This window comes from Tamandua tetradactyla, chromosome 9 (assembly GCF_023851605.1).
Source record: "Tamandua tetradactyla isolate mTamTet1 chromosome 9, mTamTet1.pri, whole genome shotgun sequence".
In the NCBI taxonomy this organism is placed as follows: domain Eukaryota; kingdom Metazoa; phylum Chordata; class Mammalia; order Pilosa; family Myrmecophagidae; genus Tamandua; species Tamandua tetradactyla.
Genome location: NC_135335.1, coordinates 54,555,564 through 54,576,949, shown reverse-complemented (window position 1 = coordinate 54,576,949; position 21,386 = coordinate 54,555,564). Strand labels below are relative to the sequence as shown.

Below are 21,386 nucleotides of genomic sequence, written 5' to 3'. Positions count from 1 at the left end.
AGGGGGGCAGGACAGCTCCCCGGGGAAGCCCCGGGGTACCGGAACACAGAGTGGCCGACTGGGGTCTGCCGCAGGCCCGGCGGAGGGTGGGAGCGTGTGCAGCTAATGGGGGGGGGGGAACGCGCGCTGACGGGAGGGGTTGGTTTGAGGGGGGACTTCGGCGGGCTCTGCTGGCCTGGGGGTGCTGGGGGGCTCCTTCCCAGCTCACGATACTGGGCGCGGGGCTAAACCTTCTATCAGGCAGCTCACTGAGGCCCTAGGGGGGAGCCAGGGGCTCTTGTTCCATTTTATGGACAAAGGAATGGTGGGGTGGGGGGCAGAACTCCTGCGACCTTGAGCATTCACCACCATCTTGCCTCCCTGGGGAGTGGGGGGAGTGGAAGGGAAGGCGGGTGGGGGTGGGGGGTTGGGGGACAGGTTGGGGGGCGGAAGGGGAGGCGGGTGGGGGCAGCGAGAGGGAAGCTGCCTTCCTGCCCCAAATAGCAGAGGGAGGCATGCAGTAGTGGTGTGGGGGGTGGGGTGGAGAATGTAAGCAAATATGTAGAGGAGAAAAACGTGTGTTAGGTAAGCGCTCTGCAGAAAGGAAAAAAGAAAGATTTGAAAACTGGGAAATGATGATGCATCAAAGCCTCATTTCCATTCAAGCTAAATACAGGTCTAACTGCAAATTGTGAGTCCACTTTTATGCTGTATCCTTGTGTTTGGAAGCCCAGGTTAGCAGTTCCATTTTCCCCACGGTGATTCCCATACAGGAGGGAGCGGCGCGGCCGCACAGGAGCCCCAGCAGAGGCTGCTGCCACCTCCTTCCTGATTGGAGGACACGGAGCTGCTCTGTGCTGTTTGGGGAGGGTGGGGTGCTGGGGGACCCCGAAGCCTCACCAGGAGCTCTTGGTCCCTGTCATAAGGCGCATCCTGTGGGCTCCCGGGAAGAGGTGACACGGTTAGGACCACTGGATGTGGGGCACAAGCCAGGAATAAAGTACTTTGGCCCATCTCCTATTTTTTGCTATAAAATTAAAACAGTCACTCGGATGTAGACACAGCGTCACTGTGGCCACCACTTCCCTTTGCTCTGAAATTTCAATGTGAGTATCCATCAGGAAGAGTCTAAGAAAGCAAAACAGGGTGCTCGTCTCCGCCCCTACGGGCGTTCCTCCTGGTCCTGCGGGGTCCCAGAACATCCAGCTCCAGCGGTTTTGGTGTCCCCAGTACGGGAAGGCGCTGCCTGCCACTGGTGGAGAACCCCAGCGTGGGAGAGAGCACGGAAAATCCAAAGGAATCTCTATTTGGAATGTCACTAAGGCAATTCAAAGCCCACAGTGGGTTCCCCGAGACAAGATGCATAGAACTTGCTTGATGTTGTGTCACCCCCCAGCCAGGTGGTGCAAAGGTGCCTCCACCACACACACACACACACACAAACACACACACACACACACACCTCCCAGGTTCACTGGACGTCAGGGCGGCCACAGCTCTGCACTCCAAGCAGCCTGCACAGAGGTTCCTCCTTTCCTACCTCACCACAGTGTGCAGATCCCCCCTGGGACTCAGAATGGATCCAGGGGTGGCCAAGTACCCTGAAAAAATGTGATCGCGAAACCAGCTGCTTCTGATAAAGTGCTTCCTAAGGAGAATGAGACCTGAAGAGTTCTATCGGGATAGACTGGAAGAAGCTACTTCCCATTTCTTTCCTGTTTGTGAGATGCCATCTCACTATATATTGGCCTTGGAATTTTGTATAATGCAGGATCTCGAATTTATTGTAGCTTCCTTGTTCCTATTAGAGAATTAAAGACAATGAGTTGGAAGAGAATTCACTTCGAATGCCAGGATGCCCCAAGTTATCAGGCTCTAGAGTCATCAAGGCAATCTTGATTTACAAGTCAGCATGCACACGAGGCTAGTTTTTTCCAGCTCTGCTTAATTATCTGTTGCGAAAAGAAATAAAACAAGATAGAGTTACTTCGGCTAAGAGTGAAAAGGGAGTCTGGGGGCCATTCTGGAGGTGGCATCTCAGGCAGAGACCACAAATTGCTGAAGTCTGCAACAGTGTTCCCCCAAACCTTACAAGGATCTGGACCCCATAACAAACCACAGGACTCCACCTGAAGGACTCTGGAGGTCCCCAGACATCCCCCAATCACAAACAACTTATGTGGCCTTTTTCTTTTTCTTTAAAAGTCCTTGCTTGGGAGTCATATTTTGGGTGGCTGCTTGAATCCGCGCTCCCCGAGTTGTAATTCCAGTGCCCCAAAGAAATGTTTTTGTTGCCTCACAGCTGTTTGCTATCTCTCGATCGACATATGGTTCTGAATATTTGTTAAAAAAAAACACAAAACAACCAAACTTAGAAATATTCTGTACAAAAATTCAGTATATAAACGCGGCACAAATACTAAACCAAACTGAGCCCTGGGAGATCTATGCCTGGAGGCTGGGCTTCTGGCTCCCAGAGGAGCGTGGAAGGGGTGGCGGCCACACCCCAAGGTCACACCCCATGCCTTTTTTTCCATCAGGCATCGGAGCAGAGGCTATCAACCTGCCACCAGAGCCCTCCCCGCTTAAAGGCCCTCCCAGAGGGAAGACTCTGTCCCTCATCATCTCTTCAAGTTGCTTCTTTTCCGCATCCACTCACGCCGTTCCCCAAACTTGTATTATCCCCCAGACCTTCTTCTGAATCACTATATTATACATTTAAGATAGGGTATATTTTCGAGGTTGGCAAGAAAAGATTTTCAAAGAGTTGATCGACCCAACATCAGAGTAAAATCTTCTAGAATATTCTCAACTATTTTCTGAAACATAAACAGTACATAATTTGACTTATGGACTGAAGGAAATAGTGGAATTCATGAGACTAGTGAGGGGTTGAAAATTAAGATTGGGCACAGTGTGCCAATCTTTACCATAATTACGCAGAAAAAAAAACATAAAAAGGAAAAGGAAACATTAGTAGCAGTTAAATGGGACGATTTAGAGATACATACTTTTGGAAGATAAGATCACTATTTAAAATTTCACCTTATTTTTATTACTCATTGAAACACTGCTAAAATATTTGAGACTAGCTGCTATCCCTGTATTACCTCTAACAGTTCCCCATCCCAGCCCCCCACCAGATTACTAAATGACAGCATCTGTTTTCATTGGCTTAATGGAGCACCTCCCAGAGGTAGAGAGCCTAGGACTGAACTCTATGGAGAAGGTACTATGGGAACTTTTGGCCAAGGTTCAATCTGTCCTGGATCCAACACAGAGAGAGGGATGTTATTTTATGTACTCAAGCCCTTTAGTAAGCTCATTCTGTCAAGCCCTTGATGGTGAACCGTCTTGTCTCTAATGAGTGGTTTTGCAACCTTGGATACGTGACAATTCCTACTTGGTAATGCTTCAAACCAGAGGACATACAGGGCAAAAGTGTCCCCTTGGAAATCCTCACCAAGCAGACAAAAGACCAAGCCAGGACCCTCGTTTTTACTTGAGAAGTAAGGGTGTATTTCAATTGCATCCCCTGAGGAGTTCTAGAAAACAGGGCACTTGCTCCTCGTGTCCTCCAGCTCATGTTGGGCCTCATGTCTCGGACCTGCAGAAGTTCGGGCATGTGTAAGTGCTTTGTAAGCTGCAAGGCTAGTGCAAGTGCTGCTGTGGGAGTGGGGTTCTGGCTTGCTCTCACCAGCCCACCCTAATGCCAGGCCCCCGTCCTTCCCTGATGCGGAGCTCCTGCCTCTGAGGTCTGCCTGTGGGCTGTACCTTTCATCCACCTCCTCCCACATTTGGGGATTTGGTCCTGGGCTACCCAAGTCTTTCCTAGTTGGGTACTGACCAGTTCCGATGCCCCCGAGAGTCCTGCAGCTTCATTCTCTTGACAAGCCACAAAGATGGCTTGGGACATGGATCCTTATTTTTGAACAGGCCTGAAAGGGTTAAACCATGGTCATGGGCTCTGGTCCAGTCTTCTGCCCACCTTGGGGCAATAAAGTCAAGTGTTTCAGGGTCAGCTGGGTTTGCCCTTTCCAACAAAGCTGGGAGGGTTTGAAGGCTGGGAAGAACACTGTCAGTTATTTGAATAGGTTGCCTGGTGGAGCTGGGAAACAAACAGCCAGACTTCTGAGACCTTTAAATGATATGTGGCAGGAGCAATGTGGGAACTGAGGACCTTTAAGATTCTTAGAAATGAGAGTGCTGAAATGATCTCAATCAAAAGATTATGCAATAGCTAAATAATTTAATAGGAGAAAAATGAGACATAAATAAATATGAAGAAAACAGTCTGAGCAATGCTGGTTAAAATTGTTTCTATCTGCTGACTATGATGCTGAAAAACACTACAAACCCAGAATAGTAGTTATTGCAACCCCCACCCTAGCTCAGCAAGCCATATGGCAGTACATTCGGTTTCCATGTAAAGGATATGAACATCAAAGCAGGTTGAGAAACAATGGAGAAGAGAAGTGTCTCCATGCCTAGAATGATTGCAGATGTTAAAATTTCAATATTGCTAAACTGTGGGAAGATCATTGAGAGTACAACAAAAAAGTATAGAAGTCTCAGAGAATCTATTGACAGAACCCCATTCCCTCTTCTTATGAGAATGCTGATTCTACTTTTAGAGCCTTACAAGTTGGAAAGAACTCTGGAGACATCTGGTTAACCTCCTGCCAAATGCAGGCAGCCTTTCCTTAGATTCTGAACTAAGGCTCAGGCTCCAGATGACTGAGGAATCAAGAGAATATGAGGTAAAGTGTTGGTATTCCACCTCTGATCAGCCTCCAACTGTCATTATATCATATTTAATATCGCATATGTTTATGAGAAAAGCCAACCATTCCTACAGGTTGAACATTTCAATTAGGTTTCTCTTGAATCCACTAATGAAACGTCTTTCCTAAAGATATTAGAAAAGCAAAGTATAACTGACTACATGAAATTATTTCTCAATTCTACGGAAACAATTGTGTTCATTGTTTGATCTGTGATAATTGTTGAAACCATCCACAGTTATTTACAAAAATGTAAATCTGATTTATGTACCAGTTTTTCATCTTGAAATTAAATGGTGAGCAAAAAGTCTTCAACTGGACATTGCATCTGGTGATGAAGAACAGATGTGAATACAATGTAATACTCAGGGACTTGGCATGTATTTACAGATGATAGAGAGAAATGTTTTAAATGGCAGTATTCTGTATAATTTTCTAATTTAGCACAGTAAAGGAAATTCAGCTAATTGAAAGATACCATAACAAAATGGGATTCTTAAATGACAAGAGTTGAGAAGGTAAAAGAAAGCAGTGAACAAACCTATGTTGGGACAATTACATGGTCACGGTCATTACCAGAAATCAACTACTGACTATGCAAGATGATTTGATGATGGAAACCTAATAAAGGCAATGACAAGAGAGCACAATGAGAGGCAGTGGCTTCAAGAAGGTAAAAAGGAGACTATTCTGTGATTTTGGGGACTATCTGTAAAATTAGGGTCAAGTACAGAAAAATTGGAGCCAACTGCATGCCAATATTGCCTTGAAATACTAAGCTATTAGGAGATCCATTTGTGAAATGAATGTTGAATGTGACCCCATTCTGAGCTTTTGGTCATTCTCTTTTCAGGTATTCATTTCAGTAAATATTCTATTTCATTAAAAGATTTTGTGTATTTAACAATAAATTTGAGGAGGGGTCAGTAGCAACACCAGATGCCATGGTGGTCTTGCTGAGGTCAGAAGTGGCTGGAAGGTGCTGCTGGGTTTTCCACTCCACTTTGACTGATTCATAAGAATGACCAACAAGATCTTCTCTTATTTCTTGAAAACCCAGATGCCAGGATCCCCCTTTAATATAATTATGAAGAAAATAATCACTCTAATTCAATTCGGTAGACCTCAAACGCACATTTGATTAGATTGGTTTTATTTATCTATCATAATAATGGAGTGTAAGCTTGGTCATTATGAGAAATCAACTCCTGACTGTGCAAGATGATTTGATAATGTCATCTAACAGACTGACCTCTATAGTTATTATGATGTTTTCTAATACAAACTATAGAAGTTCTCCGTGGAAAATTGAGGTGAAGGTTGATGAGGGGGTGAGATCAACAGCAGACATACTGGCACCTCACCAGCATTAGTTTTAGGATCTCCTCCCTTGGATGGAAATGCTTCCCCTGGGGGATACTCTATACCCCCACCCACCCCCAACCTGCAGGAAGGACTCTCGGGGCGGGGACCCGGTGGGGCTCAGAGGGGGCAGTTCACAGGACACAAGCGAGAGCTGTAAGGGAGGGTCTCGATGAAGACCAGCCCTCTTGCCGGACATGAGCAATATCATTTTTATGACTCTGGAAAGTTACATTTTAGAGTCTTATAGTATTCAGCTTATAATGAATGACTTAAGCTTTTAACAAATTCATTCCCAGTTAGGATTCCTCCATAATGTCTATTTTTCCCTGTCTGGAAAGCAAGAGTCACGAAGGGTTTCTCTTTGCCTGTGAGGGACCCCAGCTCAGCACAGAGTAATCTGTGTAGAATTCATATTTGTTTTGTTCAATTATATACAGAGGCTGGCTTACCTCTAGGGAACCAATATGGACATCTAGCCTGTCATAGAGTTTTGGAAAAAAATTGCTTAATAATAATTACACATACAAAAGACCACATTTCATAAAACGCTAACAGCTGCTTTACAGTAAATCCTGTAACTTCATATTCTGATGTTTTGAAATGTCTGAATTTCAAGATTAAGAAATGGAAAGCACCCTTAAACAATAGTTTTCTGGAAAATTTTCCTTCAGCTCCTGGGTGAGTTGAATACATTTCAACTTTAAGGATAATCTGATCTATGATTACATTTATTTTGCTCAAAAGATAGTATTTCTTTCTATCCCCCATCAATGAACTCTTAATAAAATATCTTGGGATGCTTGCCAAATATTGTGATGGAGAATCAGTATTTATTCTTCCGAAATTTATTTTTAAATTCAATCTCTGTGATTTTACCAATGTAAGGACTGTGTTTGAAAAGCCTTTCTTTTTTGACAGTTATTTTCAGAATCTTTAAAATGCTGTTGCATTTTGAGTATAGAAGGAAAGAGGAATAATGGTCTTTCTGCCTGAGTCTGAAAGATTCGAGGCACGCTTCAGTCTCCTGCAGCGGCTCCTACACGCTCAGGGTAAATGCAGACCAACCTGCGGCCACCCTCCCTGACAATCTGACCCTGGGGTCAGATCTCTGGACACAGGCTCACCCCTGGAGGGTCACTTCAGAGGGTTGCTGCAGAGCCAAGCCCAGCCCGGGACCCCCAGCAGGGGGCAGCGGACCCCCATGGGGCTGGGTGGCAGGTTCCCCAGGCCTGGCACATCCGCCCTTCCCTCTCCTCCGAGGCGGCACCCACCTCCCCGGGCGCTGTAAGGATCTAACCAAGGGATGCCCTTAGGCTGGTCCTTAGTTAGCACCTGACACCCGCCCGCAGTTATCACCCTGGATGGCAGAGTGGGGGGCAAAGTGAAGGGGAGGTGTGTCTCTGGGATGAGCAAAGAGCCTGGCAGCCATTTGGCACATGAAGTGCCAGGCACTGTGCGGGGAGCAGGGGGAACAGCTGCAAATATGAACACGCCGTCTCAGGACGTGCCCAGAGCGGGGTCTTCCCCCAAATGCAGAGGCGGCTCCCAGGAGGAAGGGGGGTTTTACTGGAGGAGTGCTTTAAGGGGCTGCCTGTGAAGGACGTGGGGGGCCCCCCCGGTCAGAGTTCTGAACGATGACCTGGGTGAAGGGGGACCGGGGCTTTCGGGGCAGGTGGGGGAGCCCGGGGTGAGGGGTGGGGCTCTAGGCTGTAAGGGTCATCGGGGCTGTGCAGAAGGCATTATAGAGGGGCCACGGGGCAGCAGGGGGGGTGGATGGGACAGAGCGCTGACACACAAAGGGGAAAGGGGCGGCACAGACAGCTGGTTCCCAGCTCCACTGGCTGGGAGAGGGGCGGGCCCTCTGCAGACCCTCCCTGCCCCCATCTTCCCAATCTGGTGTCCTTGTGCCTTCTGCCCTCCCGGGGGAGGTGGGGAGGGGTGGGGGTGAGGGAGGGCTGGGGAGAAGCGGGACGATCACACTGCCCACACTGTGGGAGAGCCTTGGGTGATGGATGAATCATGACTGAATGAATGCTGTGTCTCTGGGCAGGAATACAACACAACAAGTAAATCCTTCTTGGTTTGCAGACTTGCTGGGTAGGAAGGAGAAGAAACCAGAAATACTCATGTTTTTTTTTTGGTGGGGGGTACATGGTCCGGGAATCAAACCGGGTCTCCCGCAAGGAAGGTGAGCACCTACCACTGCACCACACGTGTACCCCACAACTGGAAATAGTTCTGCCATTATGACAATTTCATGTGGTCAAGAAATGTCTGATCTTTCCATTTATTAGAACTGAAAAAATGTTTCAGAAAAACAGTCCAATACTCAAGGTTGAAGTCAGACGTACTCATCCTTAAGTTGAGGGTTTCCCCTGGGAACGTCATACAGAATTCTCAAGACCCTCCCAGTACAGGACAGAACCTCTCCCAACCCCCCATGCACGTACCCCAGGAAAAGGCACTTATTGAAATAGGAAACAAAATGTAATTATGAAGGTGCCGGGCACGTCGGAATGGAGTCAGCACCTAATAGGAACGGACCTCTTAGTCTCCATTAGCTCGAAAATTCTCTGTGGCGGGGGGACTCTCTGTGGAGCTACTGGCCATGACACGTGTAGTATTTCATGAGGCCCCCCCACCTAGGCCCTCCACTGCCATCTAACCCAGGGTGGAATGAATTTCCACCGCATTTCTTGCAGGGTTTACACTCCCCTTGGTCTCTGCGAGCTGCTGGGGAGGAAGGCTTGAATATAGGGTGGACACTCGACAAAATACAGGGCTTCGATGACAGTGAGTCAAACTGAGGTGGGAGAGGCAGGGGGCTCAAATGCCACCCACTCCCACCCAAAGTTCAGGGCCATGGCTGCTGTGGAGAGAGGTTCCATCCCCACATGGCTGGGTGGGAGAGAAATGGAGAACTACAGGTGTGGGGAGGTGGTTTTCAACCCCAGCTGCCCAGCAGAATTCCGGAGGTCTGTTTCCCACCAGCCTGTGCCAGGCCTGCTCCGAGATGAGGCCATTGGCGTCTCCACTGCTGGTTCCGGGCATCGGGATAATTTCAAAGCTCCCCAGGGAATCTGATTTACAGCCAGGGCTGGGAAGCTCTTGGGTTGGCCCACCCTCATCTCATCTCCCTGCTCTCCGAGGCTGGCCACACATTCCCAACAGCAGAAACTGTGAGCCCAGGCGATCTGAAATGTGGCTCGGAGACCTCACTCCCAGGGTCTGCTCTTTTTCGCTTTTTCTCTTTTGGAAACGATGAAAAGCCATTTTGGCTGTTTCCTTCGCTGTCTCCAACGCACTACTCAAAGGCTGCTTTGCTTCTCCGAAGATGGATCAGCTGTGTCTGTCCCTGGGAACACGAGGCTGCAGTGCATGCTTTAATATAAGCTTCAACCTACTGTCCATTTGGCACCATCCATTAAAAAACAAAAAAATCTCTGCTTTCCCTTAAGAAGAAAGACAAATCTCTCACAATGCTCCATATCAAGCAGGAAAACAAACAGCAATGAAGTCACATCCTTTCCTCACAAGTTCACATTCTCCTTAAAAGCCGACAACTGGGGTAATGGAGTGGCTACTGCCGAGAACTGTCGGGACAGCGGGGTACACGGGTGCTCTCCGGGGAGCAGGTGGCATCCAGCCCATACTACGGTCTTTGGGACCATTTTTAGGAGCAGAGTCCTGTCTCCGTTCTCCTGTCTGTCCGAGGAATGAAAGAACAAGCAGCTGCTTTCTCCCCAACACTCAAGCATATGGGCACCTCGAGCCATCCGTGGGCTGCTCGTTACCTCTGTCCCCGCACGTGGTCCAGGACACAGTGACAACATGACTCACAGGAGCTCAGTGGAAGATGAGGCTCCCGTGGGATGAATGAGATGGCGTTACTCCCCAGCTTCCCCACTTTCCTCTGAAAGTGCTGCTGCTTCTCTAGTCAAAGCCAACCCGAGACTCCCCTCCTGCACCCCCTAGTGTGGCCCCTGCCAGCCCCAGTGACATTCCAGACCAGGAACAACCTCTCGAGAAACACGAGGTTGAGCTGGCTCACGACTTCCCCTTTGGGCTTTAAACATTTTGTGCCCATCCTAATAGGGTTGAGGCCCCAGATTCTAGGAACTCAAAGTGATGCTTTTCCTCCTGAGACCAGGTGATTGTTTGCAGTCATAAGTAAAATGCTGTTTCTAGATCTAGAAAGAGTTCTGAAGATGTGTCTGGTTTCTATCGGTGCGTGTGCATGTGTGTGCACGAGTCTTGCTTTTCGGGGATTTAAGCTGTGAGTGAGTCGATCTCAGTGAGGCATCACCTTACTAAACAAAACTAAGGGGCCCGAGCCCTTGACTTTTTTATCACATTCAGAGAATGGCAACATCTGCCATTTTCTGTATCCAAAAATCCAAGAAATTAGCACTTAATTGCCCTGCAATCCCAATTTTTAATCCAAACACTAAGATATGAGCCTGCTGGAAAGCTGTCCTTCTCAGACTCGCCTGCTGGCGGCTCGCTGTGCCTGCCATCTCTGTCTCTGGACACGGATGGCTAGGGGTGCACGACTACCTGGATGGAGCAGGGTCCCTACAACCCGGGCTTGATATTCCCATTCCTGACAGCGTTCACAGAGACGGTGGGTTTGCAGAGCCGGGCCACCCACTCGCGATGCCCAGAACGTGAAGTTCTGCTCATCTGGCCTGACTATCCCGGGCTGTGGCCTCCTTACCTGCACAACAACCATCCAGTAGCAGAACCCAGCAGGATTAAACACCCATGTGCTCTGCTAGCCCAGGGCTTGACACACAGCAAAAAGCAAATGCTAGCTGGTGTGGCTGCTATTATCATCTTTATCAGAGGAAGAGGCAGAGGAGGAAGAGGAGGAAGCAGCAGAGAGAGGAACTGCCCTTCAAATACCCTCTGGTTCCCTGCCCTGGAGATGCCTACCTAATGAGCTGGTCTCTGCAGAGCCCTGAATCAGAGCTCTGTGTAAACAGCACTTTGGGATTCCTCTGCCCACAGACCTGCGAGGACAGGGTGTCCCTCCATATCTTCTACCATCTCAAGGTCCAGACCTGGAGTCTAAGGTGGGGAGCTCTGAGGCACAGCACCTGCCAGGGTCAAGGGTACCTTCTCTATAGGCAAAGGTCTCTCACCAGGTGCAGGCCCTGTGGGGCCATTGCAAGTTATATTAGTATCAAAAGCAGAACCTTTCAGTTTTTGAATATCCACTATCCAATACAGAACTACAGACTGCATTCTTCTAGTTCAAGGGAAGATAAAGGATGCAAATCACTGGCTAAAAGTATATGCTCAACATTTTCCTGGTTCATTTTAAAGTCCATTCAATTTCAGAGAACAAAAAAGGTTACCAAAAATGTCTTTATCTAGTTAAAAGAGGTAAGACGCAAACAGACAAGGCATGTACATCACTATTTCTACAGAAAATATATCACATAAGTCATTTTTATATTAAGAATTAAATTAACTGATTTATATATTATGTATGAATTTTTACATTCATTGATTTATATAGTTAATTTAACTTAATTTAACTTAATTTAACGATCCAAAAAGAAGCTTGTAAGAGATTTTGATAAAACGGACTGCTATGTTCAACCAGGTAAAAGCCTCCTTAGATATTTGAATTTAGCATCTCATGTGATAATATGAAACTTTTGACTTTGTAAACGAAATGTTTACGCAGATATTTTCAGAAAATTACAAATGGAATCTTAAGATAGCTTTACGATTTCCCTAAGGGTATGAAAACAAAGTCAGTTCGGTGAGTCCTCAATTCAGAAAGTTACCAAAGAAGAAAATGAGCTTTTTCTAACTTTACAGCTTAAGAAAAATGAATCCCAACAAATGGAGAAACATAACTGTAATGTCATGATTCTTTCTTCAAAAATATTGTCTTGGTAGCAGTACCGATTCTCTTTGAATGAATATCTAATCAGGTACTTTGAGAACTTTCCTAAGGCATATTGCCTTTATCTATGCAAACAATCTGTAACCACACTTGCAGGTGATGAATTTATAAAAGTTCTCAAAAGCCTGGTAAAGCTTAGGATATCTGAAACTCTAACAGAATCCTTTCATACTCAGAATCCTGAAATATTAATTACAATTTATTTCTTCAGTTCTTACAATGCATAGTGAAAGTTTTCTGTTCCACCCTATGTTACTTTTTTTCTTTTTTTCTTTTTTTGGAGAGCTGTATATTGTAATCAGGGTAGAAAATGCAAAGAAAAATGACTTGATACTGAAGCACTGCTGTATTTTCATCTCCTTTCTATTCTATACAATAGAATTTAGAAGATAATAAAAGATGCTAGGTTTTGTTAACCGAGTTATATAAGATCTAATCAAATGAGAAATCAAATGTTTATTTATAATTATTTTCAATAATGAAGTCTCTTTACCGTACAAACTGTATGCAAGCCTCTTAATTTTGATTACAAAATAAAGGAATATACACACAAAGACCTCTGTGGACACTGATGAAATTATTATTAATATCATTCATGAGAAAACTAAAAACATTTAAATTACTAGGAAACAGCTCTCTTAAAAAACGCCTTCATTTCTCAAAAAGATCCTTATTTTTCCACATCTTTTAAAATGTGTACCGGGAGCCAGGTGGCCTCTAGAATTTTCTGAGTCTAATATGTTATGCTTCTGTGATTCAATAATTCAAAATTACATTCCTCTTTCCCATCCCCAAGGCCAACTCCACTGCGAAGAACGAAAGAAGACAACAGACTGTTCCAGACAGTTCTGAGGACCACGGATATAAGACACAACAGAGGTATTTCTGTGGAATGTTCTTCCACATTGTTTGTATAAATCCTGTTTGAAAAATAAATTGAGCCCCGTTCCCCCAGTGGCTTGTGTTGAATCACATGCCCCTTACATCAGAGCCAACATTTGACTGTAGGAGGCAGAACCAGCCTCTGACGTTCTCTCTCACTTAAAGAGGCATTTCTGGAGATGCTAATCCACCAAAAGCCGGAACCCAAGAAATACTCGGAACCTAAACCTTCCAGAAGATGGACTCGTAGGCTGGTTCCCAAGGCTCCCAGCTTTGGTAGGGAGGAGAGCTTGGGGGCCAAGAATTAAGTGCCCTTCTCCGTTGCAGTTGGGCTGCTATCTGCTTGGAATCCCAGGGGCTCCACCTCTAGTGAAATTGGCAGAACTCTTATTTTATCAAAGTGAAAGGGCCTGCAGTGAAAGGGGACAAAGGCAGGCGACAGGGGACAGCTCCTGACATGTGGCTGCCGGGAGATCAAATCCAGGTCCGTCTTGGTCTTGAAAACAAAGCCATGAGTCTTCATGAATCCACAGACACCCGCATAAAAATACAGTTCTATTAAATAACATCTAATGTCGCCTAAGGCAAACATCAATGAATTTGAGCCTGGTTCATGGCCCAGAATGTGGAAAGAGAAAACCATCAGCCCTGCCTGCAGCTGCTGGGAACATATCTTAGAAGATTCATTCATTCACCACCCTGAGTTCTCAGGGCCCACTAGGGGCAATGAGTGAGAAGGCTCAGGTGCCAGGGTCGCCCCTCCTTTCAGTAAAAATCTTCAGCCCCAATAAAGGATGTAATTCCTGGGGGTGGGGGTGGGGGGTGAGGGGAACGAGACGAGGAAATAAAAGAAAGAAATAAGGTTTGAACACGACCAAGACCTTGAACACCTACCCTGGAGGTGAGGGTCCTGAGCAGGGCAGGTGCCCAGAAGGAAGGGGAAGCTCCGCCAGGGAGAATGGGGCATTTCCTAGAGGGAGTCGGGCCTTTTCACCAAAGGAGGCGCGCAAACCACACCTCTGCCTCCTTAGAGATGATTCTCAAGTGCAAACCATTCACCTTTGCTCCAGATTCTGCTCAGAAGGGCGATCAGGGGAGGGGATGGGGCAGCGGCACCTGCACGACACCCACTCGGCAGGTCCAGGAGGAAGCCCGAGTGTGCGCGGGCCGGCAGGGGTGATAAGCGGGGTCGGGCACTTAGGTCACACTAGGTTCACACTAGGTTCCCACCTTCAGGGAGGTCACAGGCCAGGACAGAGAAGAAAGGAGCAGACAAGGAGAGGCGGGGGGTGGGGGAGGAGGGGGTGGGAGGGAGGCTGGAGGAGGTGGGGAAGGGGCAAGGGGAGAGGAGGAGGACAGAGAGAGGAGGGAAAGGGGGTGGGCGGAGGAGCGGAGAGGCAGACACAGGGAGAATGAGGGAGGGGGAGAAAGAGGAGGGGTAGAGGAGGCTGGGAGAGTGGCCAAGAGGAGAGTAGGGTTAAGGGGAGAAAGAAGAGCAGGAAAAGCAGAGGAAGGCATGGGGGATGGCGAGAGGGAGAGGGGTAACTTGGAGCGAGAGCGAGCGGGAAAGACAGTGAGAGCATTGAGAGAGCGCGCGCAAGAGTGCGCAAGCCGCAGAGACCAGGAGCGAGCGGACGCCGGGTGCTACCCGCAGGGACCCCGAGAGACCGGACCGAGGGCAAGAGACAGAAGGGCAGGCGCCGTCGGCGGCTCGCCTTGAAAGAGCCCCGAGCGCGTACGACCGCCCCGGACGCGCAGAGAGGTGCGGGGGGGGGAGTGGGGGTGGTTGGTCCGCTGCGTCCCCAACCCCCGCGGCGCGCGCCCCGCGGGATTCGGGTGGCCGCCCCCGCCACCCCCGCCACCTCCGTGTCCCGGCGACGCTCGGGCCTTACCTGGCCCTTGACCAGGCTGGCGGCGAACTGGCGCATGACGGCCTCCACGGTGTAGGCGCTGGACCAGCCGCGCGGCGTGAGCAGCTCCATGCAGATGGCGCCGCCGTCCAGCACGTAGCCGTTCTCCAGGCGCGGGCTCAGCACCCGCATGAAGGGCGGCGAGAAGGGGAAGTTGTCGGGGAAGGTGAGGTTGAGCAGGATGAACTCGGTGTTGGTCTCCTTCATGTCCTGCCACAGCACCGAGTCCTTGTCCACCTGGTGCAGCTTCACGTTCCAGTCGAAGAGGCTCTCGTCCACCAGCTCCACGGAGATGAAGCGGTCGCTGAGGCGCGCGATGTCCTGCAGCTCCTTCATGAGCCGCCGGCTGCGCACCTGCGTGCAGTGCTGCTGTCGCGCCGCGGGCCCCAGGCTGCCGCCCGCCGCCGCCTCCCGGGCCGCCGGCCCCGCCCTGGCGCCCGCAGCCCGCTCCCGGGGCCCCCCGGCGCCCGCCGCCGCCGCCGGCTGCGGGGGAGTCGGCTCGACCGCGCGTCTGCCCCGGCCGGGCCCGGGGCTCGCGTCGCCCCCGGGGGGCGGCGGGGGCGGCGGGGGCGGCGGCGGCGGCGGCTGCTGCTTGTGGCCGCCGCTCTTCGGGCCGCCCTTGCCGCGCAGCGACGCGCTCTGCGGGCCGCCGCCGCCGCCGCCGCGGTGGTTGTGGGGGTGCTTGGGGTCTTCGGTGTCCCGGTTGTGCAGTCGGATGAGCCCGATCTTGCGGAGCAGCGTGGCCATCTTAGGCTCGGTCCTCGCGGCGGCGCGGGCTTCCCTGGGCTGCTGTCCCCCGAGCGCGCCGGCCGGCGGGGCCACTCAGCGAGGCGCGGCGGCGCCGGCCACCCCCGGCCCGGGCGCAGAGGAGCGGGCGGCACGGGCGCTCGCCGGCGGCCGGGTCGCCACGGGCAGAGGACAGGGCTCGCTCGGCAAAGAGAGGTGGCGCGGCCGATCGGTCCCCCGGTGCGTCCCTGGGCGCAGTTCCCCGGAGACCCGGGCTCCGCCAGTCCTTTGTGCGCGGCCGCCGGGCTGGCCGGGAATCGGAGCGCCGCGCTCGGGCGCGCAGAGCCGTCCGCAGCGTCCCGGAGGCAGCGAGGTGGCCGCGGGCTCGCGCCGTGCGCGCCCGCCTGTCCGTGCCGCGCTGGCGGCTATCGCCGGGCCCCGGCCGCTGCCGCTCGCGTCGCCGCCGCCGCTGCGGCTGCTGACATTGCAGAGGCGGCTGCTCCGTCTGAGCCGAGCGCGGCGCGATGGGGGCGGCACTGGCGGCCGGTGGGGGGCGGGGGGGCGGGGAGGCGCGGGGCGGAGCCGCGGGCTTCCTGCGCTGTGCCGCCCCCGCCCGGCTCCCGCGGCGACGCGCGCACGGCCGCTGGGGGGAGACAGCCACGCGGCGGCGGGCTAGCGGTGCGTGGGGCAGACAGGCCCGGAGGCCTCCGGACGCGTGGGGCCGGGAGAGTGCGCGAGCAAATGGGAGTCTCAGAGGCACCGGATCCTTCTCCCGGGGATAGGGGGTCACCGCCGTCCCCGGTTCCCAGCTCCCGACCCCACTGCACCTCCTTGGAGGAAGAGGCGCCAGGAATGGGGTAAACAACCTGTCTCCTGACCCCCTGGGATTCGTTGGGGCCCCAGGTCCCCGCACCACTGTCCCAGGTCGGAGGGGGCGGGGACAGGGGGTGGGAACACTTTCCTGAGGTCTGATCATTAAAACCTGGGCATGACGCTGCGGGGAAGGTGTCCGCCGCCGGCCCCTAGAGAAGAGCCCTCGCGCATCCTAACTTAGGAAAGGAGGAACCTTAACGCGAATCCCTCCTGTTCCTGGACACGGCCCCTCTCCTCTCCCGCTGGCCACAACGAGGTCTCTGTGCTGTGGCAAGGTGTCCCCGAGCGGAGGAGACAGTCCCTATTCCTTTGCGGCCCCGGGGGACTCAGGGATCGCCGCTGATCTTCTGGCCACCCGAAGGGGTGGGGGCTTCCTTTGAGCAGGAGGCTTTCACCGCTTCTCTCCCCTTTTTCCTTTAACCCCTTGAAACTCTTATTTCTACCTGTGAAACTCAAGCCAATAATAAGTTCAGATCTCCAGAAGCTGGAAGAACCTGGGACCCGCTGAAAGAAGCTTTAGGGATTGCAGGAAGGGCGCAGCCTTGCCCACAGTGCTGTGTAGCCCATTTGAGCAAAAATGAAATGCCCTGTCATCTCTGAAACGCGGGAAGAATGGCCCCAGAAGCCTAAGTGGCTTAGGGCACTTAACTTTACCGCTGATGGGGCACCCTTTGAGTTTGGGGAGCCCCTAAATTCATCCGGAGAGCTTGTTCATTTTTGAGTGCCATCATGTGACTTTTAAAAACAAGTCTTTTAGCTATTTTCATTTTTGTCTAAATTCTTACAAAGAGAAAGATTACTGTGAAAAATAACTGCTCAGGCCACCCTGGAGACAGTACTCCTGGGACCTGGGTTGGCTTTTTTCCCCAGTCTTCCGGCAGGAGAGTAAGTTGTCAGCATAATTCCTGCTGGATTGTGGCAAATGAGCAGGAGGTGCCTGCTTTCCTGGGGCCCCACCCTGGAGAGTTGACATATATAACAAGTGCCTTCTCTGGAGGGTGGGTCCCAGCCCTGTTGTTTCTAGGTGTAGGGATCCAGAAGCTGGTGACATATGTCAGCTGCAATTGGCCGAGAGTCCATTGTCCTGGTCTCCTGAGTGTGTGATGTTCTATCCTGCTTTGTTTGTAAAGATACACTGAGAAGGAAGATGACAACCTCCATCTATAAAGTGCTGTGAATTCACCTACCCTCAGGGAAGAGGAGGGTATAAAAAGGTTGAAGGCTAATATTGATGGAAGATAGGCAGGCACTTCATGTTTTATCATTTAACTTCCACAGAAGCCCTCTCTGTTTTTATCAGATCCATTCAATTGGCGAAGAGATGAGTTTCTAAGAGGCTCAGCAGCTAGCCCAGCTCACTCATATTCTGGGGGGCCAGGCCACCATCCGCACCTTGGGCCTTCTGCCTCCAAGTCTTGTGTTCGTGGTTGACCAGCTATCCCTGATGTCAAGCTGCACTGCCAGGCCTCAGATGGGGATCTAGCATCAACCCCTGTCCCCAGAGGGCAAGAGAGCCACCATGGGGCATGATTTCATTGTCGCAGACCTAGCTGACCCCAGAAAAATAACCTCAGTAGTGATCAGTGAGGACCGTCCATGGAAACAACCTCCGGGGTGCTGGTTCTGGGGTATGATTGGGAATTGTTCCAGGCTATGTACCTTCTTGCTCTAACCATGCTTTTTGAGGTCTTGGATCGGGGTTGCCTGAACACCAAAGAACTCGCTAGGGATCGAGTTAGACATGAATTTTAATTAGGATTTACTAACGGGAGAGAATCTTCCGTGGGTGGCCTTTGGCTGAGGAAATTGAAGGTTAGCACTCCACAGAGGGGGCCAGGGAGTGAAAGGGCTTACTTAGGACAAGGGTGTGAGAACAGAGGTTCAGCAGGGTCTCGTGACACAGGGCTTACTGTTATTGTGCTGGTTTGAAACTGTTATGTACCCCAGAAAAGCCATGCTCTTTTAATCAAATCTTGTGAGGACAGACCTGTTGTTGAGTAGGACCTCTTGGTTAGGTTGTTTCCATGGAGTTGTAACCTTTGCAGTTGTGAGTGGGACATTTTGATTAGATTGTTTCCATGGAGATGTGGCCCTGCCCATTCAAGGTGAGTCTTAATCCTTTCCTGGAGCCCTTTGTGAGAGAGAATTCAGAGCCGACACAGAAAGCTGTGTGTCACAGAAAGATGAACACAAATGATAAGATGTTTGGAGGTGCTTGAAGACAGACAGGGGCTCAGAGAGGAGGCCACAGGAACCAGGAGCTGAAAGCAACGAAATCCAGGAGCAAAGGGCCAGCAAACCTCGCCATGTGCCTTCCCATGTGACAGAGAACCCCTGGATGTGATTGGCCTTTTTTGAGTGAAGCTATCTTCTTGTTGATGCTTTAATTTAGATGTTTTCATGGCCTCAGAATTGTAACTTGTAACATAATAAATCCTGTTTGTAAAAGCCAATCCATTTCTGGTATATTGCATTCTGGCAGCTTTAAAAAAATGAAAGTTATTAGCAGTGATCAAGGGAGGGGAGCTTCAATGCCTTGTTTATGGTACTATTTGTACTTTCTTCCTCTCTGAGGAGGTCTGATGACCGTTTATGTCTGTTCTGGTCATGTAGGTGCTATGTGCAATGATCAGCTCTCCCTATGGAAGGGAAATTTGGGCCCTGGATCCCTACCATCCACCCCTACTCAGCAGGCCATGTTGGTCATAGACATTGCATCCATATTCCACAACAGTGTAAGAGACAACAGAATAGTAGGAGTCTCCAAACAGAGATAACAACCTCACAAAGAGATGCTGCCATGGCCAAGAAAGGAAATTAAATCATTTCCCAATTACTAGGAGTATGAGGTAAAGAGTTATATAACATAGAGGGGACAGAACAGAGGGCTCTCCCCACATACAATGTCTTGTAAACGAGAAAATCCTTTTTCAGATTTTCCGTTGCGTTCAATTATTCCAAGCCAGCAGGGTATTCCATGCAGTCCAATTTGCAGGGATCACAGCCTAAGGAAGGCCAGCAGTTACTGAAGATGGCAAGTCCATGCAAACCCAACATTGGGTTCAGTTGTGAGCATGAGTCCCCACTGAAGCACACTGTAGGAAAGTTTTTGTTAGGGTTCTATGGGCAAAAGAAAGATGTTTGTTAGGAACAGTCAGGGGTATTTCCTGCTGATCTAAAAATACGCATGTTAGAATTCCATTGATTGACCGCAAGTTACCAGGCTGAGGAACATTATGGGAAGGTTTTAAATACCAGATATTCTGCCCTGCAAATTTTATCACCCCAGATTGGTGATAAAAATTTTAACAGGCATTCTTTTGTGTCAAATTACAATCTTTTGGGTGACTTCTATTCCCCATGGCTTAAGATTCTGAAATAGCATGGTTGCATAGACTAGCAATAAGAACAAAGGAACTCCTTTCCCCCCATTTGTATGGTCTGAAACATAAGCAACAGCAATTTGCTATTTTTCCCCTTATAGGCTGTAAAGCAGCTGGCCTTTTAGTTTGGATTCTCAGACTACATCCATCCTGTTGTTAGCATTTCAATAAGAGCTGGGGCCACAGCCCTTGGTGTTGCATTTAAGCCAGTTAAGGCTTGATAGAGTTTCTTTGTCCACTATTGCAAGGACCTCTTACCATCTTTTAGCTGTTCTTTAACAAACCATTCATTGTTTCAATAAGGCCTGCATCTGTGGGATTGTAGAGCAGATGTAACACCAACATGATGGTCTGATCCATGGCCCAGGATTGGGTTTTCTGCCAAGGAAAAGGGGTCCCCTGATCACTGTCTTACTGTGTAAGTACACCATTCGGAGTGCTCACTTTTTTCCAAATCTGATGGTGGCCCTCTGGTTAGCCTTTTCCACTGGGAAAGCTAACAAAAGTCCTGTAGCCACATCTACGGCAAGAAAAGTATACATTGCTTGCTCCGACAGTGGAAGAGGACCGGTATAATCCATTTGCTTCTAGGTCACTGGGATTTGTGGTCAGCCAATGTGTCCTATCTGATGTGGTAGCCTATGTGGTCAACAAAGGGAGCATGCAGGGCATCTTTAGTGATGTCCACAAACTGCTGGGTGCATGATCAGCAGCTGGAACTTTAGGGCCAGATTCCATAGGGTTTGATATCCACAGTCTCTGCTTTACCAATGAAGCCACTCTGCTGCATCCCTGGTTTCAGCTGTGCTGCTTTGAATTCATGCGAGTGTATCTGCTTCCACATTCTGGGCAATGTGTTGGGAGTATGGGCAGAGTTATGACAAACAGTCACTTTTCATTATTGGCAGGCATCCCAGATGTCTTTCTGCATTTCTTGTCCCCAGAGAGGGATACTTAGGACTGTCCACTGCTCCTGCTTCCAGGTTGCCATCAGGTCATAAGACCTCTGTAAGCAGCCCAGTTGTCTGTGCAGATAGTTAGTGCCTTTCCTGGCTAGTGCACTGTTGCTGTCCATACTGCTTTTAACTCAACCCATTGACTGCCTTGCGTTATTCCAGTCTCCCACCATATAGTGCCAGTACCTAAATCAAGGTATCAGTAGACCGTGTTCCATCAGAAACCGGTAGAGGAGAAGCTGTCCTTGCTTCTTCTAGTTTCTGGTGATTGCTAGCAATGTTGTTTTTAGCTGGGTAGCATGTACCCAGCTTAAACTCCCTCAAAAGAAACAGGGAGGTATGGACTCTGAGGATCAGTTTAATGTCTTCACCATCCATACTTTCCTAAATAGATTATAAATAGCTCAATTTCAGAGAGCAAAACTGTAAAGTGAAGGATTTCATATCACGTATGTGTGTATGAGCTCTTTATTAGGCTTTTCCTCTCACCTGCCCAAGCACCCCTCTATTCTGTCCTTCAGATTTAGATGCAGGTTCTATTTGTATAAATGAGCATCTTCCATTCTTTTGGAGTTTAAGCCCAATCTCCTCTCAGATGAGATATGGCA

General features: G+C 49.7%; 1 protein-coding gene across 1 annotated transcript in view; it reads right to left on the bottom strand.

Moving 5' to 3' along the window:
- The window catches only part of UBE2QL1 (ubiquitin conjugating enzyme E2 QL1), a 41,280-nt gene extending 25,693 nt beyond the window's left edge, over positions 1-15,587 (bottom strand). Inside the window, exon 1 of the mRNA XM_077115114.1 lies at positions 14,823-15,587. Within this exon, the coding sequence (XP_076971229.1) occupies positions 14,823-15,587 (765 nt within the window). The remainder of the gene's footprint in view (positions 1-14,822) is intronic.
- Between the last annotated feature and the right edge of the window lie 5,799 nt (positions 15,588-21,386).